Here is a 21,688-nt window from a genome sequence, read left to right on the forward strand (position 1 = left end):
ATTAGGAACTGGACCTAAGGGACCGGTCAAGAAAATCCAGCCCAACCACAAAGAATACACGTTCTCAAGTGCACATGGAAAATTCTTCAAGATAGACCTACGTGAGGCCATAACAGCAGTGTCGATAAATTTATAAGGATTGAAATCATACAAAGTGTGCTCTCCAACTACAGTGAAATGAATACAAAATATTTAGAGCCAATAAAGAAGGCCAGCAGGGTCGCAGGATACAATACCAATATATGAAAATCAACTGTATTCCTATAAACTAGCAATGAAAAATTCACCAGTTAAATTTAGAAAACAATTCTATTTACAATAGAATCAAAAGGAATAATTACTTGAGAATCAATTGACCAAAGGAAGCGCGAGACTTGTACATGGAAAACAACAGAACGTCACTGGCAGAAAATTAAATAAGATCTACACAGATGGAAAGGCGTCCTGTGCCCACAGATTGAAGGGCTTAATGCCGTCAGGACCGCGAGATCCCCCAAACTGACCTGCAGATTCAATGCAGTAGTTATCGAAATCCCAACTGGCTCTTTGCAGATGTTGAAAAGCTGAGCCTCAGATTCATATAGATCCCAGAATATACAAAACAATGTTGAAGTACAGTAACAAAATTGGAGGACACACACTTGATTTCAAAACTTACTACAAAGTTACAGTAACGAGGACTGTGTAGTATGACTAAGGGTGACCACGATGGAATAGAACTGAGAGTCCAGAAATAAACCAAGACCTTTGTGGCAAACTGATTTTTGACAAGGATGCCAGGACAATTTAATAGGGAAAGAAGAGTCTTTTCAACAAAGGGTGCGAGGAAACCTGGATATCCACACGAGAAAGAATGAGCTTAGACCTTATGCCAAATAGAAAAATTAACGCAAAATAGGTTGAAGATCTAAAGAAAAGAGTTAAACATGTAAAACTTGGAAGAAACAGGTGTAAATCTGCATGACCTGGGATTTGGGCAATAGTTTCTTAAATATGACAACCAAAACAACCCAACAAGCAGCCGAAGAAAAAAATAAACTGTGGACTTCATGAAAATTTAAAACTTTTGGGCTTGAAAGAACACTATCAAGAAAATGAAAAGACAACACAAAGAATAGGAGAAAATTTCTATAAACTATATATCTGACGCGGATCTAGTATCCAGAGTATATAAATAAATATTACAACTCCACAGTAAAGACAAATCACCCCAAGTAACAAGGGGGCACAGGATTGAACAGACATTTCTCCAGAGAAGAGACACAAACGCTCCCCAAGCACGTGAAAACCTGCAGGGCATCCTCAGTCATTAGGGAAATGCGAATCAGAACCACAGTGACATACGACCTCACACCCATGAAGATGGCCTGAATATAATAAGTTTTTTTTAACTGAGGAAGGTTTGCCCTGAGCTAACATCTGCTGTCAATCTTCCTCTTTTTTTTTTTGCTACAGCATGGTACTGACAGAGGAGTGGTGTCGGTCCACACCCAGGATCGGAACCCGGGCCGCCAAAGTGGAGCACACCAAACTTAACCACTAGGCCACCGAGCCTGGCCCTATATAATAATTTTTAAAAAGGAAAATAACTAATATTGGTGAGGGTGTGACGAAATCAGAATCCCCATATGATGCGATGCTGGTGGAATGTAAAATGGGGCTGCTGATAAGGAAAACAGTGTGGCAGTTCCTCAAAAAGTTAAACAGAAAATTACCATATGACCCAGCAATTCATTCCTCTCCTAGGTCTGCATCAGAGAGAAGTGAAAATGCACATCCACGCAAAAACCTGTGCATGAATGTTCATAGCAGCATCATTCACAACAGCCAGAAAGCGGAAACTACCCGAATTTCCTTCAACTGAAGAATGGATAAACAAATGTCATATATCGATAGAATGGAATACTACTCAAGCAAAAAAAAGGAAAAGAAAGCACTGCTAAATACTACGACATGAAGGAAGCTGGAAAATATTATGCTAAGTAAAAGAAACCAGACACACAATATAAGAAAAAGATCACATAATGCGTGACTCGACTTATAGGAGATGTTCAGAGCAGGCAAGTGCACAGAGACAGAGAGTCCATCAGTGGTGGCCGGGGACTGGGAGGGACGGGGGAAGGAGGAGTAACTGCTGAGGGGAGCGAAGTTTCATTCGGAGGTGACGAACACGTTCTGGAATTAATGGTGATGGTTGCACAATGTTTGTGAATATACAAAAAGTCACTGAATGGTACATTTTAGAAAGGTGAATTTTATGGCATATGAATTATATCTCAACTTTAAAAAATAAAAAAATGGAGAGAGATAGAAGGGAATTTCTTTTTTTCTTTTTTTTGAAGATTGGCACCCGAGCTAACAACTGTCGCCAATCTTCTTTTTTTTTTTCCTGCTTTTTCTCCCCAAATCCCCTCAGCACACAGTTGTATCTGTTAGTTGTGGGTCCTTCTAGTTGTGGCATGTGGGATGCCACCTCAGCATGGCTTGATGAGCGGTGCCATGTCCGTGCCCAGGATCCGAACTGGTGAAACCCTGGGCCACCGAAGCGGAGCACGCAAACTTAACCACTCGGCCACGGGGCCGGCCCCGGGAATTTCTGTTTTCAGTTCTGCATGTAAACAGCCTGGAAGTCATCACTTGTATCCTTACAAGAAGAAAAAGGGGAACAAACTGAAAATCACCAACTTTTCTCTGACCCACAGAGACTGAGCCCACAGGACCGACCTCCCCTGGAATCTGCAGAGAACAGTTGCATCCAGAGCCGCATAGCTGAGCTCTGCTTGCCTAACGCAGAAGCCACCGCAGCAAAACGGTGGAAACCCTTAAGTGGCAGTTTTAACGGATTGTTGGGGATGAGTGTAGACTGGCACGAAAGTGAGTCCTGGGGACTCCAGTCTTAGGGGGCCCAGACTTCCATGGGCTTTACCTGTAAGAACCTCACCAGGTTCTCACTGTAAAGAGAGTTAACCAGAGCCTAACCTGCTGGGGTTTCGTTGGAGCCTGACTGACCTGGGGAAGAAAACTACCCACTTCCAGCCCCCTCCAGCCTTCCTGACCCCCCCAGTGGGGAACATCAGATGGAGAATCACGAGAAGCTCACGGTGCAGGGGCACGGGCTCACTGAAAGCCTGAGACCCCACAGGGCTGCAGGTGCTCCCTCCCCCGCCTTGCCACCGCGTCACTAGAGGCCTGGCACCACGGTTCCTTTCGCTCGGTCCATCATGTCCTCTTATCAAGAAAAAATTACAAGGCAAGCCAAAAGGCACAAAAGACAGCTTGAAGAGACAGAGCAAGCACCAGCAGCAGACATGGTAGGGAAGTTGGAATTATCAGACCAGGAATTTAAAATGACTATGGTTAATATACTAAGGGCCCTAACAGGCAAAGTAGGCAGCATGCAAGATCACACGGCCAATGTAACAGAGAGATGGACGTCCTAAGAAAGACCCAAAAAGAGGGGCTAGAGATCAAAAGCACTGTGACAGAACTGAAGGAGGCCTTTGATGGGCTCAACGGCAGACGGGACGCGGCTGAGGAAAGGACCTCAGAGCTGGAGGATGTCTCAAGAGAAAGCTCCCGCATTGCAAAGCAAAGGGAAGAAAGACGGCAAAGACCAGAACCGAACATCCCGGGACTGTGGGACACCACAAAAGGTGTGACAGATGTGTAATGGGAGTACTAGGAGGAGAGAGAGCAAGGAACAGAAGAAATATTTGAAACAATGATGACTGAGAATGCCCCCAAAATTAATATCAGGCAGAGATCCAGGAAGCTCAGAGAACTAATAGGATAATATCTAAATAAATAGGATAGGATAAGATCTAAATAAATGGTTAGTCCGTTCGTGGATCGGAAGATTCAATATTGTTACGATGTCAATTCTTCACAACTTGATTTATAGATTCAATACAACCCCAATCAAAATGCCAGCAAAATATTTTGTAGATATTGACAAACTGATTCTAACATTTATACGGAAAGGCAAAAGACCTAGAGTAGCCAGCAGAGTGCTGGCGAAGGGAAAGCTGGAGGGCTCACGTGATCCCATCTGAACACTTACTACAAGCTGCAGTCGTCAACACAGCGGGGGACTGGGGAAGGAACGAACTCATCAGTGGAGCAGCATGGAGGGCCCTGAACAAGCCCCACACAAATCCAGCCAAGGGATCTCCCACAAAGCAGAGAAGATAGTGCTTTCAACAAACGGCGCTGGAACAATTGGCCATCGTATGCAAAAATAACCCAGACACAGACCTTCACCTTTCACAGAAATTAACTTGAAATGGATCATAAACCTAAATGTAAAATGCAAAACTGTCAAACTTCAAGAAGCACACATGGGAGAAAATTTAGTGACCTTTGTTTTGGTGGTGTGTCATTACAACATCAAAAGCATGATCCTTGAGAGAAAAAATTGATAAGGTGGATATTATTAAAGTTCAAGACATCTGCTCTGTGAAAGACTCTGTTAAGAGTACAAAGACAAGCCGCAGACTGGAAGGAAATATTTGCACAACACGTATCAGTTAAAGGAATTGTGTTCAAGGTACACCAAGGACTTGCAAAACTAAATAGTAAGAAAACAAACCACCCAATTAAAAATGGGCCGAGAGCCGAACAGACACCTCATCGAAGAAGATATACAGATGGTAAGTATGCATGTGAAAAGAGGCTCAAAGTCATTCGCTGTTAGGGAATTTAAAATTAAAACGACAGTGAGGTACCCTACAAGTCTATCAGAATGACTAAAATCCAAAAAAACCTGACAATGTCAATTGCAAGTGAAGAGCTGGAGCTGGTGAGAACGCAAAATGGTGCAGCCACTTTGGAAGACAGGTGGGCAGTTTCTTACAAAGCCGAACACCGTCTTACTATACTAGCCAGCAATCATTGTTTTAGGTATTTACCCAACTGATTTGAAAACTTACTCCCACACAAAAGCCTGCATGTGGATGTTTCTAGCAGCTCTGTGAATAATCACCAGAAACTGGAAGCAGCAAGAATGTCCTTCAGTAGGTGAATGGATGCACAAAATATGGTTCATCCACACAAGAAGAGAATAGTATTTGGCAATAAAAGGAAACGAGCTATCAAGTCATGAAAAGACATGGATGCATCTTAAATCTTAAATTGCTAAGTGAAGGAAGCCAAAATGAAAAGGCTACTTACTGTAGGATTCCAGTTATATGACTTTTGGAAAAGGCAAAATTGTAGTGATGGTAAAAAGATCAGTGTTTGCCAGGCACTCGGGGGGAGGGTCATGAACTCGTGAGCACAGGGGGTTTTTTAGGGCGGTGAGACTCTTCTGTATGATGTTGTAATGGTGGAAACGCGACACTATGCATGTGTCAGAAACTTTAGAACACAAAGAATGAAGCTTGATGTATGTGAATTAACAAACATTTAAGCGGTCGGACGATCCCAGGATGGAATGCAGAATGTGGCAAAAGCAATCTGACTGTATTGCAAATGGACACCACAATCTCACAGAAAGGACAGGAGAAAACGGCGAGGACCTAAGTATCTTGGGAAATGAGTGACATCTGTAAGACTAAGGTTCTAAGAAACTGCACGTGAGCATGGTGCTCTAGTTGATAAGATTGTTCCCGCGGGGTACCAGTCAACAGTCTGGCGCTGCTGCACGTGTCCACTGGAACTGAACAATTCAGTGAGTGGATGGCAGATGGCGGAGCCGGGTTCCTAGTGTTGGGGTGGGAGGGTACAGATGGCGGGCGCACGAGGCTGGAACCAGCCGTGTGCTGATGGATGAGAACCGCAGACCTCAGGATGAACTCGAGTTTAGCCGTGTGTAGATGCAGACACGCTCTGTTGGCTCAGAGGGCTTAGGCGCGTTGACACCCCGGTAGCAACGAGCACATCTAGTGCCCAGGACTGTTTTCAACAACATTGAAATAAAAGGAACCAGGGCTCCTTGGAGAAGTGGCTGGTTCTAGGACTGGGACAGGAAATATACAAGAGGAGCCTGGGTCCCTTTCTAGGGCTGGAAAGTAAGGAAGTGCAAAAAGCAAACAAACAACTCACAACGATGGGCTGCAACGAAGGAACATGGGCGCCAACTGGCTAAAACCAGAACAGTTTGAGCAAAAAAATAAATAAAGTAGCATTGGACTATAACCCAAAGATTAAAATGTGTATGCACTGAAGGAGCAGGCTGCAAGTCGTGACTTCCTTCCCAAGACCACAGGATGGAGAAGGGAGCAAAGGGGAACTTTACAGCGGAGAAACCTGACAATCCCGACCTCAGCCCGGTGGTCAAGGTCAACATCAGCAGCTGTTGGTTGATGATGGATCCTGATATGATGTGATGAGAAGGGCACTTCACCTCTGGGGTCTTCCTCCCCGAAACCCACGGGCCGGGTCTCACCGTGAGAAAACCGTCAGACGAACCCCAGCAGACGCCGTCCTACAAAACGCCTGAGCAGGCCTCCTCAGATGGCCACGGCCATCGAAAACAAGGGCAGCCTGTCACAGCCCAGAGGAGCCGAAGGAGACACGACAACTAACGTCATGGGGTGTCCTGGGTGGGGTCCCGGAGCAGGAAAAGGGCATTAGGGAAAAGCAAAGGAAATCTGAATAAAGTTTGCACTTTAGTTAGTGATCATAACAATATTGATTCATTAATTGTAACAAATATACCATATTAGTACACGACGTAAATAACAGGTGAAACTGGGTGCATGGAAACTCTACTATCTTCTCACTTTTTCTGTGAATATAAAACTGCTCTAAAAATAAAGTCTTTTCTTTTTTTAAGTTTATTAAAAAAAAGAAAGCAAAGAAGAGATGGCCCTCTTTTTTGTCTTTGGATGTGATGCCTGGAGCTGCAGCAGCTACCTTGCAGCCATATTGGGGTCCAAAGCAGAGATGGGAAAAGCCTTCTGTAAAGGGGGCCGGATAGTAAACGTTGTAGGCTTTGTGGGCCCTGTCGTCTCTGTGGCAACTATTTGGCTCCACCATCATAGCACAAAAGCAGCCGTGGACGGTATGTAACTCAGTTGGTGTGGCTGTGTTCCAATAAAACTTTATTTGCAAAAGCAGGCAGCTGGGGATTTGGTCCATGGGCCATGGTTTGCTGACCCCTGATCTGGAGGACAGATTTCAGCAGGCCAGGTGCCTGCAGGACCCTGGGGCGTGGCCGAGCCGTGGAGCCGGGGCCCTGACACTCCTTGGAATGTCTTGATTCGGAAAGAATACACTTCCTTGGTGCTTATCCCTGTTTGCTCATTTTCTGGTCCTTGTGGCCAGAAGCCCCCCGATGATGCACGGGTCCTGCTGCTGCTACACCTGCCGTCTCCTGTGTCCTCCTGGCACCCCTGGGATGAGTGGGGGGGGGGGCGCAGGGAGAGACATGCCACGGGCTCTTTCTGTCCCTCCCACAGCCTGACAGCCGGACCTTACACCTCCGTCTGCCTGTCTGTCCCATGAGGGAGCCCAAGGAAGCCGGGTGAGGGACAGCATTGGGTGGCGGAATAGGACATCCCCACTTTTGCATTTTGGTGACAAGGGAGGCCAGCTGACCTCTCTGTGCCTCAGTTTCCATGTCTGTAGAATGGGGGTGTTGTGAGAATGAAAGTTGCTGGGAAGTGCAGGCCCTGTCACTCCTGGGAGCATGTATTTATTCCCTGTAGATGATGGATATGACTCTGGCTCTGACCTCAAGTAGCTCAGTCTCCTCGGGGGACGGGCCATGAACTCGGCAAGCAATGCAGTGACTCTCAGTAGAGGGACACGGGGAAGCACAGAGGAGAGCAACCGACCCAGGCTCGGGGCATCCTGGAAGGCTCCCTGGAGGAGGTGCTGTCTGTGTTGGGTCTTAATGCTTGAACGAAGGTCAGGACAGGGAAGGGGTTGGCAGAAGGGGATTCTAGGCCGAGGGAGCAGCGGTGACACCATCATGAGGGTGAGGAAGGGCAGGAAGCGCACAGGCAGGGCGGCAGGATGCTTTCTGCTGGAGTGTCAGGTAGAAGCGAGAGAGAACGGAACGGATCCACAGGGCCTTGAGGGCCTCGGGGAGGTGCCTGGGCTTCCTCCTGAGGCCATGTGAGCCTGAAAGATTGTAAGCTGGTTGGATTTGGGGCTGTCCCCCACCCCCCACTGCCCGGAGAGAAGGAAGGCAGTCAGGAAGCAGGCCCAGTGGGCATGGACACCGGGCTAGGAAGTGCTCTCCACCCCACAAGCAGGGCTGCAGAGAGGAGAGGGAAATGGGGGCCCAGGAGGAGCAACTCAGAGGGCAGGGGCTCCTGCAGGTGGACAGCAGCCGCCACGGAGAAGAGGAAATCGCCCGGTTTCTCAGGCCAGATTCCAGAAATTTCTCTGAAGGCACTGGCTGCTGGGCCTGGCGTGAGGGGTGAGGGTGGAGGTGGGAGAGGAAGCCAGCCCAGGAGCCCTGCTGACTTTTAGGTGACCATGGCAGCTGTCGGCCCCACAACGAGGTCCTGAGGCTGCCGCCCCATCTCAGACGTGACAGTGTCAGAGCTGCGGGATGCGGGCGAGGGCTCTGCCTGGAGGCTGCGGAGGCCAGGGCGGCGTCTGTCCCGTCACCCTGTGTCCCTGGCCCCGTGGTGGTGCTGCCATGTGGTGGGGGTGCAGTACCTGCCTATCAGATTGGCTCTAAATGGCGCCTAAGGCCCTCCCCCTGGTCACCTGCGGATGACCTCTGTGATGTTCCTAATCGCGCCAGGCTTCTTGGTTGCCCTCCAGCATCAGGCCTTGCCCCCCACCTTCCAGGCTGCTGTGCGGGACGAGGGGCTCGCGCAGCCCATGCGGCGCTTTGCTGAGTCTGTGCTCACGCGGGCGCGCGGCCCCCGTCTCTCCCTTTCCTCCCTGACATCTCTCAGCTCGGAATCCAGCCTCCCACACGCCCTCCCGCGTTGTGCTGCGGTGTGATTCTGGCCTCTGCCTCTAAAACCAGCGGGTGGTTCTTGGAGGTCAGGGATTGGGCCTGAGGCGCTGCCATTGCCTGCAGCCACCTCCGCCCGGCAGGTCACGCTCAAAAAAACATCAGAGGGAAAGATGAGGCCTCCCTCCGGCCGCCAGGCTGCCCCCTCAGTCGGGGACTTAGCATCAAGGCTGATAGCTGGCAGGTGCACCCAGGAAGTGCTGGCCATGCCTGATTTCCGTCTTCTTTCTGGAAGGATGCAGCGATGCCTGCTTGGGCTGCACTCGAAGGCAGGGGTCTGCTCTTTGCTGAGAACCCAAGACTTCCCTCTGGGGCGGGAGAGGCTCTGTTCTGCCCCGACCCGCTGGGTGCTCAGCCCGGGACCTGCAAACTGATCTGAACGCTTCGAGGGGCATTGCACATACGGAACCCTCCCTGGGAGCCCGTCATCGGTAAGAGCAGCGATGTGCGCGCGCCAGGCACCCTTTTGAGGACCTGCAGGCATCATCTCGTCAGACACCAGGTGCAGCCGCCCCACAGGCACCGCCACCCCCCATTCCACAGATCAGGACACTGAGGGTCAGTCAGGGGCCTGAGGGGTGCTCGGCCGGAGCCGGGCGGGCACAGCACCGCGGCGCCCTTCTCCCACACGAAGGTTAATGAGCTCTTTTGGTTTCTCCCAAGGCGTCATCACCTCTGAGGTTTTTCTGCACCAGAGAGAGGCACAGGCCAGGCGGACGCGTGCTGTGTCCCGCCCTGATCATCGGGCTCCGGGGTCGCGGGGCTGAGGCCAAAAGCGGTCCTCCGTGCCGACCAGCGCTGCTGTGGCGAATCTTCAACACACCTCATCAGACCTTAAAGACGGTCCTATTGAGAGAACTAAGTGAGAGTTTCTGTGGTGGGTGCTGTGGGCACCCCACGCAGACCCCTGGGGCCCCTCTAGGGTTCTCTGCACCCTTCCTCCTGCTGCTGTGCGTGTTGCTGCAAATGGCTGGCACCTGGGAACGTTTCCAGAGGGCCCCTGGGGCTCATGGACCCTCACTGCTCCACTCTCATAATGAAGAGCCGGGCATGCCTGGGAGGCACCCAGAGCTCCCTACAGGTCCCTTTAGGATCAGGCTAAGGCTGGACTTCACCTAAAACCGTCCCCCTTGCATGGCTTCTCCTTCTCTGTCCTCTTCCTGACTCCCTTAACTGTCTCCCCTGGGAGCACAACCTTGGTTCATCCCTTCACACCAATCCATGACTCAGTGTTTACGTCTGGAAGAGCCCCACCCAAGATGGTTTCTTTCTTGCAGACCTTATCAGAGCTTTTGCCATGCTACAGAGAATAATGATTTTCCAAGAGGGAGGAAAAGCAGGCCATGTTTTGCAAACTCTTTTAACCCTAATACCACCCTTTTAGCAGAACTGCCTGCCTGAGCAAGTATTTTCACTGGGCTCCCTGAACTAAAACAGAGAGGTTGAAGGACTTGCTCAAGGCCACACAGCAGCTTCGAGGGATCCCTTCGTCCCCCCTAAAAGCATCCTGGGGTTGTTGCTGAAGGTGGTGGGGGGCAGGGGAAAGCAACGCTGCCAAGGAAGCAGAAAAGCCTTGTTCCAAAGAATTGTAAAATTTATTGTATAAGTATTGCAGCTTTTCAGAAGGTCGTCATTGCCACTAATGATTATTGATACACAACAAGCGATTTCATCAGGCCTGGGGATTGGCATCCAGATACAGAGTCTTACACAGCAGCAACAGGGGCGCTGCACCCGCGTGCCACGCAGTTTACATACATTTAACTTGAACAGAACTCAGGAGACAGGGCTGCGAAAGAGAGCGGATCCAACGCCAGCAACGCGACGGACCAGCGTTGCCGTGAGCGCGACCCCGTGGAACCAGCAGGCACGGGGGAGCGGGGCGTGTCCTTCAGAGCTCTATGGCACGGCACAAGTGGAAGCGTGGTTTCCGGAAAAACAAAACACTTTCTTTCCTAATCATCAGGATATTTTATGGATCTGCAAGCTTTGTGTTGTCACACGTAGGGAAAAAAAAAATCTCTGAAAAGTACAATTCACAGGGAAGACAGACGAGGACAGGGAACGGATTCGGTTCTCTCCCTGCCCTGGGGACGTGGGAGAGGAGTCACTTTCAGCTCTTGGCAGAAACCCTGGGCTTTAGGGAAACACGGACAGCTCTTACTGCACACTGCTAAGTCCATCTGCGTAGACCCGGGCTGCGGGGGAAATGACCTTCTTTGGGGAGGAGACGCAGTGGTGGACAAACAGGGAGACAGCGGGAGGTGAGAGCCAAGCCCACCCTGGTCCCCCTCCACCTAGCCACCGCCAAGGGCTCCCTAACTTTCTGCTGGAAAAAGGGGGCCCCCTGAGGGGTGCTTCTCAAAGATACTGGCACGGCAGCCACTATCTAAAGAACAGCCTGCACTCCCAGAGTTCTGGGGTCCAGCAGAGAAACCAAGAGCTTACTACTCCGGCAGCAGTTTCCAGAAACACACCCACTGGTTTTCCAGGGACGTGCCCCGACTTTGACAGGCCACCCCACCATGAACTTCTCCACCTGTCACCCTCTGGGCACGAGGCCCAGGGATGTCGCAGCATTCAGACCCGGACGGCAACACGGAGCCATAACTGGAGGGGCGTGCTGTGCCCCGAACTGGCTGAGGTCAGTAACCCATGCCCCCACATTCTCCTCCTTGCTCCCTCAAACACGGCCAATCCAGGCCCCGCCACCAAGCAACAGATCCAAGCAGTTGGCTCAAGGGGACCCGGGAAGGAAGGCTCGGCTTGGCTGTCCGCAGACCCCGCTCACACCAATGAGGTCCACTTCCAGGTTTTTGACCCAGATGGGAGTTAAACGCAGGACTTGACGTAAGAGGCTGGAGGGGCAGGAGGGGCACCTGACCAAGCGAGATGGAGGCACATCCAAGGGGGAGGGAGAGCAGGCGGGACAGACCCGGCGCCCTGGGGTGTTGGAAGGAGCAGCCCTTTGGGATGGGCGGGAAGGCCAGTCCCAGTGAGCGGGGCACTGTCCAGGCACCCCTGCCCAGTGACAAGCCCACCCAGTGCCCCCGCCCAGCGACAGGAGAGCCAACCGCTTCCTCGGTAAGGCACTAGGAACGCTTCACACAAAGGAAAGATACGTTTTTTAAAAATTTTTATCTATAAATGTGTCCCCGTACCCTTCTGGACAAGCTATATTGATTTCTCTGCATGACCTTTTAAGAGAATCCTCCTCCTCCTTGAGAGAGAGAAGCAAGTTCCGGCTAAAGACCCCTCGGACAGGCAGCTTTCATCGCCAAGGTGCAAGCCCTTCCCACCAGGCTGGTCAGCCAGCACAGACACCGTGCTCACAGGTCGGTCACTGTGTTCTTCTCACGTATATAAATAGAGTTCAAATGGTCAGAACTTCAAAACTGTTCTCAAGGTCTTTGTTTTTCAAGTAATAAAAAAGTTGCTTAAAAACACTAATTATTGCCTCTCACACCTTTCTCGCCCGTTCGTCTGCTAGCTGGCATTCTCCTGAAAATGAAACACCTCCGTGGGATGGGATGGGGGGCTTGCTCTTCTGGCTGGGGGGGTCACCCAGTAGAGTATGGGCAAGTCCTCAGTGGGAGGAAAGACCTCCGGCTCCAGCCCCTGTCTCCGGTAGATCCCAAAGGGCCCCCACTCCTCTCTCCTCCCCCTGCACCCCACCAAGGGGTCCCGACCAACCCAAACCTGCTCAGTAAAATCCTGGTGAACGAGAGTTGTGTCTGATCAAGAGGCCTATGAAAACACAGATAAACACATCAGACATGACTGTTTCCATGGGAAGGAGCCGAAAGTGTGGGAACGGAGGTAAAGAATTCTGCTTCTAAAGCATAAAGCCAGAGTCTGCGTCGGTTTGGCTGTTTCTCATTCTAACCCCTGCACGTGTCCTGGGAGGAACCTGGGCGTGTCCGCTTCTCATCTCTGGTCTTCCGTGTATGGGCCTGTTAACTGAGAATCGACATGGAAAGAGAAAGACAGGCATGAGGTCAAATTCCTAAAACTTGGGCCTTTCCTCTACGCCAGTGGACCGCACCAACCTCAGCCGACAAATTCAGGAGCCACCCGCACCGCTGCCCGAGCTCTCGTGGGCACAAGCCAGCGACATGTCCCCCTGGCAACACGCACGGGGAGCGGCTGCAGCTTTGAGGGGGGCCTTAGTCCCTTCCTACGGGGCCTTTCAGGGTTAAAAAAAAAAGTGGAGGAAAAACTAAGATTCCTTCAGTTAGGGTTTATTTTCATTTCGGGAAAAGCAAAGCCACCACTTGGAACTTGGTGCCTTGAGTAACTTTCCTATTTAGTCTGCGATCCAAATGCTCTTCTGGCCCAGAGGGAAAAAATGTCTCCTTCGGGGTGGGGAATGTATGCGAGGTAATAACCCATCACTCGACAGAAGCCTCCACTTCGCAGAGGAGCGCCCCGTCCAGAGGCCTCTCTCCAAACCCCACGCGGAGCCCAGCCTCTGCCTGACGTGACCGTGAAACTCCGACATTTCTCCCTTAAAAGTCTCGACAGACACGACGTTTCCATCAAACGAGCACTGACATATTTATATTAAAAAATAGTGCAAAAGCTCAACATTTATATAAATAACTCTAAACCCCTGCTTCGTAATTTTTTTTCTTTACAAGGTAATACACGCTTTCTGAGTTGGCACTCAAAAATTGCCATTTTTTTTCTCTTCTACTTCAGAAAACAACTTTTTTTTTAATAGGCCTCTTCTAATACAAAAATACTCCTGCCCTCACACATACAGTTTCTCTTATTTCATATATATTTATATATATAATATTGCAGATCTTTAAACAAAGGTTTTGTGCAAATATGTCTTTAAAGTTAAGTGAAATCATCATAAACAAACAAAAGAAAATAAGCATTCACACACACAGCTCAACTAGAAACAGAAAAGACTAGTGTAGGATTTTTTTTTTCTCTTTTGCCTTCAAGACACAGCTCAACAACGAAACGTGGTTTTTTGCAAGCTTCCTTAGCTTGTGCATTCAGACCAGACAGAACATGTAAATATTTATACACAGAGAGGTGGGGAGAGGACGGCCTCCCACCGCCCGCCCGGGCTCCTCTCGTCTTTTTAAGAAGTGCGGGCTCTCGCCCCTCCCTCCTGCTGCCCCGGCCCTGGCCGCCCGGGATTCCTAGAGAGGGTGTCCTTTCTGCTTATCCTTCTCTTTGCTCCAGGCGGCTGTGCTCTCCAGGGGGGCGATGTGTGCGTGGTGGAGCCGGGTGCCCTCCAGCAAGGAGTGCGGCCCACTGCTCTGCTGGTGCTGGAAGGAGGAGGACCCGGGGTAGTGCCCGATGACCTCGCTGTAGGTGGGGGGGGGCCCCTCCATGCGCCCGCCGCCCCCATAGCACGTGGCGCTGATGCCCGAGTTACTGCTGGGGGGGGCAGGGGCCGCCCAACATGGCACTGTCCATCAGGTCGCTGTCGAAGATGGTTCTGTTGGGGGGCGCGCGCACCGACTCCCGGTTCAGCTCCAGCTGCTGCTCGGCGTCCCGCAGCTGGAGAGTGCAGGGGCCCTGGTAGGGCGGGGGCTCCTCCCCGTCCGACAGGGAGATGGTGGGCGGCAGGTCGATCTCATGCTGCAGGTACGGGTACGTGGGCTGGAAGCGGTGGAAGCGCGCCCGCTGGGCAAACGGGGGCACAGCCAGGCGGTCGGCGGGCCGAGGCGGAGCGTAGACCTGCGGCTGGAGGGGCAGAGCAGAGTGAGGGTCCCCCGGAAGCAGGGCCTGAGACCGTGATTTGGCTGCAAGGGACTCTGCTCTTTGGGAAAGGATGGGGGCGAAGGGGCTGAGCCTGGAGTCCAGCCCCGGCCTGATGGCCCGGGAGCCCTGGAGTATGAACATCATCACGGGGTTAAAACAGGGGCAGCCTTTGTCCTTGTGGGTCACAGATATGGTGGGCTGCTCCCTGGGGGTACAGAGCATATGATCCCGGGGCAGGGGGATCCCATCGCCAAGGACGGTTCTTCGAGAGGGTGGAGGTGTGAGCCTGTAGCAGCCACTCTTCCAGCAGTGGGAGCGCCGCCCACCTGGTGACGGGGACCTGCGGGGCGGGGGGCCTTCCGCGTCCACTACAGTAGCCTTGGGGGGCACGCCAAGAGGGGGAACAGAGGGCTGGGGTGATGGAGGGGAGGGAGCTCGGGGTCTCACCTCTGGGATTCCGCTGCCTGACACTGTGCTCTCCGAGGGCCAGAGGCATCCTTCCTGTATGGGGACGAAACAGACGGGGTCAGCAGGATGGACACAGGTGGGAGAGCAGAGGGTCGCCCGGCTTTGATTCTGAGACCTTCCAACTGGAATCAGATCTGGCACGATCCACTTCTCTCTATCCCCACCTGGCTGCCCCGGCTGGGGCCGTGGACGTTTCTCTCGGACACAACCACAGTTGCTTTGCTACCGATCTCCTGGCGCCCACTGCTGTCCCCCAAAACGCATCCTCCGCTCCCACTTTCCAAAACATACACCTGATTCATGGTCCCTTCTTCTCAAAACCCTCCAGCAGCTTCCCATGTGTGGACCTTAGAATAATCCAGTTAACCCATGAGCTGGCGGGTAAGGAAGCCTGGCGTGATCTAGCCCTCCTGGCCTTGACCACCATTGCCTGCTGTGCAATGACCTTGGGCGAGTTACTTAACCTCCATGCTGTAGCTTCTGCATCTGAAAATGTGGATACTGATAGTACTCGCCTCAAGGAGCTGCTGAAGAACTTAAGGAGCGGAACACGCAAACCACCTGGAACACACGTGGCCCTCAGGGAGCACAGGAAAGTGCTGGGTGCCACCATCACTCAGCCTCCAGCCATGCTGAGCCGCTACCTACAGCATCAAAGTGCTAAGTGTGCACCTCAGGGCCTTTGCACTGACCACCCCAATGCAGGGCTGGCTCCTTCTTGCTTCAATTCCAGTGTCCCCTGCAGACATTCTCTGACACCATTGTCTAAAGGGCCTCTCCCATTAAAAATCCTGTCCTCTGCTATTTCCCTTCATAGCATCTGTCATATCTGGGATCATCCTGTCTATGGTTTATTTAGCTCTTTACAGTCTGTCTCGCCCTCTATATCGTGGGCCCAGTTTAGAGGTGAAGGAGTATAGGAGAGTTAACAAGCAAAGTGCCCCACGCAGCTGCTCCACCACAAAATGATGACTTGCTTAGTCAACAAACACAGAATGTGGCACCACGTCTGGGCCTAGCTCCGCGCCAGGTTTTGGGCATGTGGCTGCCACCTCACGAAGCTTATATCCTCTGCTGAGATTCTGGGGGCGCCATCAGCTCCCCCCAGGGATCCAGGAGGCTGGCGCTGGACTCCACTCTGCCCCGGCAGCCAGGCTCTGGGAGGACAACTTGGCCCTGTCACACCCACCTGTGGGGTTCCAGCCCCAGGACAGGCTCCCTTGCCCCACCCCCACCTGTGGGCAGCACCTGCCCACTCAGACCACCTCGACCTCAGCCTGGGCTGCTGTGGGGAGAGCCTGGGAGAGTGAGCCCCCCTCAAAGGGGCCAAGAGGCCGGGAGGCAGCATACTCCGCAGACACCAGGGCCCTCAGCTCCCACCGAGCTGGGACCCAGGCTTCAGCGACAGCTCTCAACTGACGGAAGACCCTGCCCCTGAGATACCCACTTCACAGGGCAGGAAAGCTGGGCCCCAAGTGAGGACCAGTTCATGTGGGGCAACCCAGACACTGGTGGTGCACAGTGACAGCCCTGGGCCCGGGGAGGGGCGCTGTCTTTCCATTTCACAGCTTTACTGAGATGGAACTGACATACGATAAACTGCACATATTCCAAGTCGACAACTCGGGTAAGTTTTAAGTTTTAGCATATGTATATACCAGGAACTCATCACCACAATCAAGATAACGAACATATCCATCGCCTAAAAGTTTCCCTGGGGGCACGTTTTCTTGAGGGTCCCCAGGTAAGTCGATCCTTGTCAGCAGTCTGGGGAGGAATGGCCCAGAGGCTGCAGTTTCCTGGATGGCCACTAGGGGCGCTCTGTGTCTCTCAAAACTGTCCCATCAGGCATGTGCTCGCCCCATAAAGACTCGGGGTCCAGGATGCTCCAGCGCCAGGATGCAGAAAGCAGACGCACACCCTTACTGTTAATATGGTTGTCAGCGCCCACTTTGTTAGTGACATGAGTAATGCTGGACCAGTTGCTGCCTTGGAGCCAGGCATCACGTGTGCTCTTTAACCCACCCTCTCAACTCCCCCGACAAACCCGTGAGGCTGGCCAAAGTCAGTTAGCGGAGCTGAGCTGGCCCGCCTGGGAGGAGGCAGCGCTGGGATCCAAACCCTTGTCGCCTGCCTCCAGGCCCACTCAGACTCAGGCTGATCCTGGCCGGCTCTGTGGCCCCCAGCACGGCCCACGTGTGAGCCAGGAAGCAGAGGGGGCCGTCTGCCTGTCCCATTAGAGTGGGGAGCCCTTGGGAGGGGTGCCAGCAGCCAAGCCTAGCTCGCCTAAAACCCTCCCATGAAGCCCTCAGCTGCCGGCCCTGCATCACATGGTCACCGACAACCTCTTCCCACCACTGCCCACCCCCACTCCCCTGCCCCAGTCCAGCTGTTCTCCACCGGGCAGCACAGTGGCACCACCCAGGGAGCTTAAGAAAACACCAAGCAAAGCCTGGGGGCCCCAGCACAGTCCCAGAACCACCCACCATCCTCATCACCTGACTACCTCCAATTTGTGCACCTGGAGGTCACCTCCTCCTCCAGGGAGCCTTCCAGGAACCCCCCACTGAGCCAGATGCCCCGCCCCAGGCTCCCACAGCATCTCAGCTCCTGTGTCAGCCAGGCTCTGCTGCAGTCACCCCATGCCCACAGGCGGCGCCACAGTAGGTGCAACCCTCTCGCCCACAGAGGCCGCGTCTTACACGCCTTGGGCAAGATGGTCTGTCACACCGATAACAAGGCTGCTGCAGGGCAAACGCAGCCACAGAATACACCATGGGAATGCACATGGCTGGGTGCCAATAACTCTGCTTACAACAGGCAGCCAGGTCCTGGTCTGTACCTTGAGGAGTCCTGACCCACCTTCAACTCCAGACTCCAAGCTACGTGCCTGCTTGACAGCGCCATGCGGCCAGATGCCACTCCTGACTCTTCCCCTAGGCTCCTCAGTGAATGGGACTGCCACCCACCAAGCTTTGCAGGCTAAACATCAGGTACTTATAAATGTTTACTGGAAGAATGGAAGAGCGGGACACTGCTTAGGACCCAGCCTGACACAAGGGGCCCCAAGAGAGTTCTGAGTCCCCCAGAGGCCACAGCAATGAGCCCTGGGGGCGCAGGAGACCCACTCGAGGGCTGACTTGGAGGCAGAGAGGATGAAGTGTTGCCCCATGCAAGGCCCTGGCCGAGCCTCCAGCACGATCCGCGCCCACCCGGGCTGAGCAGGCCTCACACACGAACCCCCGTCTTCCGAGGGAGCCGCGCGTGAAGTGGCTGTCACGGTCCAAGATGCGTTATCTTTTGGGGGAATAATTAAAGGCTGTGAAAGGGATTCAATTAAAAGCATGGATTGTCTATCCAAACTGGTCCCTGAAAACAAAGCTCGGGGACCCAGGGACAGCCCAGAAAGGGCAGGAGGCTTCCTGGGTGGGGCCCGGCTGCACCTGTCCACTGCTCACAGGTGCCCAGGTGGAAGTGCACCTGCCTTTACAGGTAACACTCCCCTCACCTGCCCGCTCAGGACAAGCCCCTGGAGACCTACAGTCTGTGCCACTGCAGTGGCTGGATTGTCACCGTCGTGACCATCATGCAGTATGTCCTGGCTTCCCAGGGAAGGGCACCAGGCAGGGAAGTGACATCCAAGGGCCACAGGGCTTACCTGCATGTGAGCCCCACCCTCAGAGAGGTGAGAAAACAGACTCCTAGGGGGTCACCCTGAAAACCATGGCAGAACAGCCATGCTAGGGGGGGGGGGGGGGAGGGGTCAGCCACAGGCAGACAGCTGCCGGGTCTCAGTCTCTCTGAGAGGTCACGGGGCCCCCAGACTCCTCAGACACGTCCTGTCTGGCAGGAGGTTCCCAAGGGAGCCACCACACTTACTTCAGGCCTAAGAAAGCTCCTGTTTACCCAGCCGGGCATCCCCAGGGCCTGTGCGGGTGGCTGGGTGATGGTGGGGCAGGGGTGGGGGAGGGGGCGGCTTTCTTTTAGCCTCAGGTGTCCAGGAGGCAAGGCCCGAGTCCTGACCTCCCCAGGGCTGCCTCCCCCTCACACCAGAACCCCTGCCATTTCTCCAGCACCCTCCCACGACCACATAGGCAGGAGAAGGGCTAGCTCCACCCACTTTTCAGATGCACACACTGAGGCCAAGGGACGAGATGACCCCTCTGGAACCCGCACTAGTGGGCTGGTGTCTTCTCGTTTGTCCAAAGTGCCCTTGATTGGCCCAGCATCCGAGGGAGGAAGAAACAGGCCCGGATGCTTCAAACTGCCATTTAAAAGCAGGCCAACATTCCTACTCTTTGAGCCCGATTCTCCTCCGTGGATGGGGTTCCCGGCCACTGAGGGGGGGTCTCTGAGGCAGCCGTGGCAGGCAGAGTGCAGCGCAGGGCAGCAGCGGCCCCAGGGCTGGGTGACACGCAGGGAGCCGGCTGTCGAAGTGGCCAGTCCCGCAGAGCAGCAGTGCCCAGCGCCCTGGGACACACACAGGGCCTCAGGTTTGGGGCAGCCCATGTTCCCCTCAGAGGGACCAGAGCAGATGCTCTTGGCCCTAGCAACCTGGTGACACACCGAGACTGAGGCCTGATGGCAGGGAGAGGCCCAAACCTGCCTGGGCCGGGCCTGCCAGCCTGACCTGGCTCAGCCCCGCAGACTCTGGGCACTGCCACCAACCCCAGGCCCCGCAGAACCAAGCCCACACCCGGCACCGCCTCCTTATTCCGTCACTGTCCTCCTGGCGGCCAGCAAACATGGCTCAGAGGCGCTCCGTCCCACGGCCCCGGGCCGCCTGCTATCAGACAGCACTCTTGTCCCAGGTTAAGTCACACATCGCAGGCTTGGAGACGGAGAGCGTACAGAGAGGGACCGTGTACTCCCCTCAGTCCATCTGTGGAACAGCCAACACGGGGCAGAGCTCAGCCCCGAAGGCAGAGGGGGACACAGGGGACCTGGGCAGGCTCCCGCCCGCCAGGAGCTGCTCCAGCTCCGATGTGTGGACTCTGGAGGGGACATTCCGGGACTTCCAGACGCCCAAAGGGGCTCACGATTCTACTAACATATCAAAACGCAGTGTTACCATTAACAGCAGGCACAGCACTGGCTGGTCCCCCCCACCCTCCCGGCATCGCCCCCGTCCCGCAACCTCACGCCAGCCTTCAGAGGGGCCTCAGAGCCTCACCCCGATGGGTCCAGCTGAACAAGCCACCCTGGGAGTTTCGGTGACCGCCCTTCAGCATCCTTCAGAGCCTCAGCATCATCTGATTTAGGTACTCTCGTGTGTCTAGACGCAGCCCAGCAGGCAGCCACCCCATGGGACCTGCTCACAGCCATGCCCTCAGTGCCTGGTGGGCTCTAGGCATGCAGAGGGCGCTCAGGAGCTATCTGTCCAGTGAATGAATGAAAGGGCGGGTGGACGGATGGGTGGATAAAAAGTGAATGGAAGTGCCTGCAGTTCCGCAGGATCGTCAGCCCTGTGATGCAATGAATGGGGACGGAAGTCCCGCTTCATGGATCGGGGACGAGTCCAAGGGCACAGGGCCAGCACCGTGGAGCTGGGATTCAACCCAGGCCCAGGAAGGGCCTTTTTCCGAGTGACCTGTTGCCTCCAAGGCGCTGAGTCCCTGGCGCAGATGCCCGTAGGGTGTTGGCGTGGGAAAAGGCCACCTCCCTTCTGTCTGGGTCGCAGCTGCAGGACTGAGGCCACCTTTCCCATCAGGCCTCTGCCTGGACCCAGAACGGCCTCCCCACCGCCCGCCCAGCACCCCCCTGCGGCCACCGACTGTCTGCCTGCTCTCAGTCTCGCCCCCCCCGGGGCCTGTGAGGAGCCCGCCCGGGACACAGGGTGCGAGCACTCACCGAGGACAGGGCGTCTGCTCTCCTCCTGCCCTGGCTGTGCCGGCCCATGAAGGAGCGCGCCGACAGCTTGTAATGGCTCAGCAGGCACGTGATCACCACCACCATCACCATCACCACCACCACGATGATGGTGATCTCCACGAACTCCAGCTCCGCTGTAAGACGGGGGCACATGAGATGCGGGGGGCCCAGCCCTCAGAGTGTTCCCCCAGCCCAATGCACCTCCAGCCCGACACCCCCCCGACACAGTCACACCCCCGGACACAGCCACACACCCCAACACACACCCTGACACACACCCCGACGCACCTCCACACCCCCAACACACATGAGCCCGAACACACACACCCCCCCCAACAAACAGAGATAACACACAAACATATGCACCCTGCACATACCTGCACACATACACACGTATCACACACACACCACACTCACGAACATGCACCACCCTTGACAGGACAGGACAGGACAGGACAGGAGTGTGTGAGGAACCCCCCGCCCCCGGTAACGAGGCCTCAGAAAAGCCGCAGTCCAGGTGCCTGCAGACGCTGCGATTCTCATTTCCTTTTTTTGGTTTGGTTTTGTTTTTCCCCTCGAAGGCGGAAAAACCCTCAAGTACTGGAAAAGGAAGACGGTTATTTTGATTCTGCTGGAGCCGGGGCGCTTTCTGCTGACTCAGGTGGGTGCGAGGCGGCCGGCAGCTGGCCGCGGTCGGTGCCA

General features: G+C 54.0%; 1 protein-coding gene across 1 annotated transcript; it reads right to left on the reverse strand.

Moving 5' to 3' along the window:
* Positions 1-10,499: 10,499 nt before the first annotated feature.
* On the reverse strand, positions 10,500-21,238 carry PMEPA1 (prostate transmembrane protein, androgen induced 1). The gene is given in 4 exon segments (XM_046679159.1): positions 10,500-14,328; positions 14,330-14,629; positions 15,095-15,148; positions 20,966-21,238. Coding segments are annotated over 4 exon segments (777 nt in total). The 5' UTR covers positions 21,140-21,238; the 3' UTR covers positions 10,500-14,079.
* Positions 21,239-21,688: the final 450 nt, after the last annotated feature.

This window comes from Equus quagga, chromosome 12, assembly GCF_021613505.1.
Source record: "Equus quagga isolate Etosha38 chromosome 12, UCLA_HA_Equagga_1.0, whole genome shotgun sequence".
NCBI classification, from domain to species: Eukaryota; Metazoa; Chordata; class Mammalia; order Perissodactyla; family Equidae; genus Equus; species Equus quagga.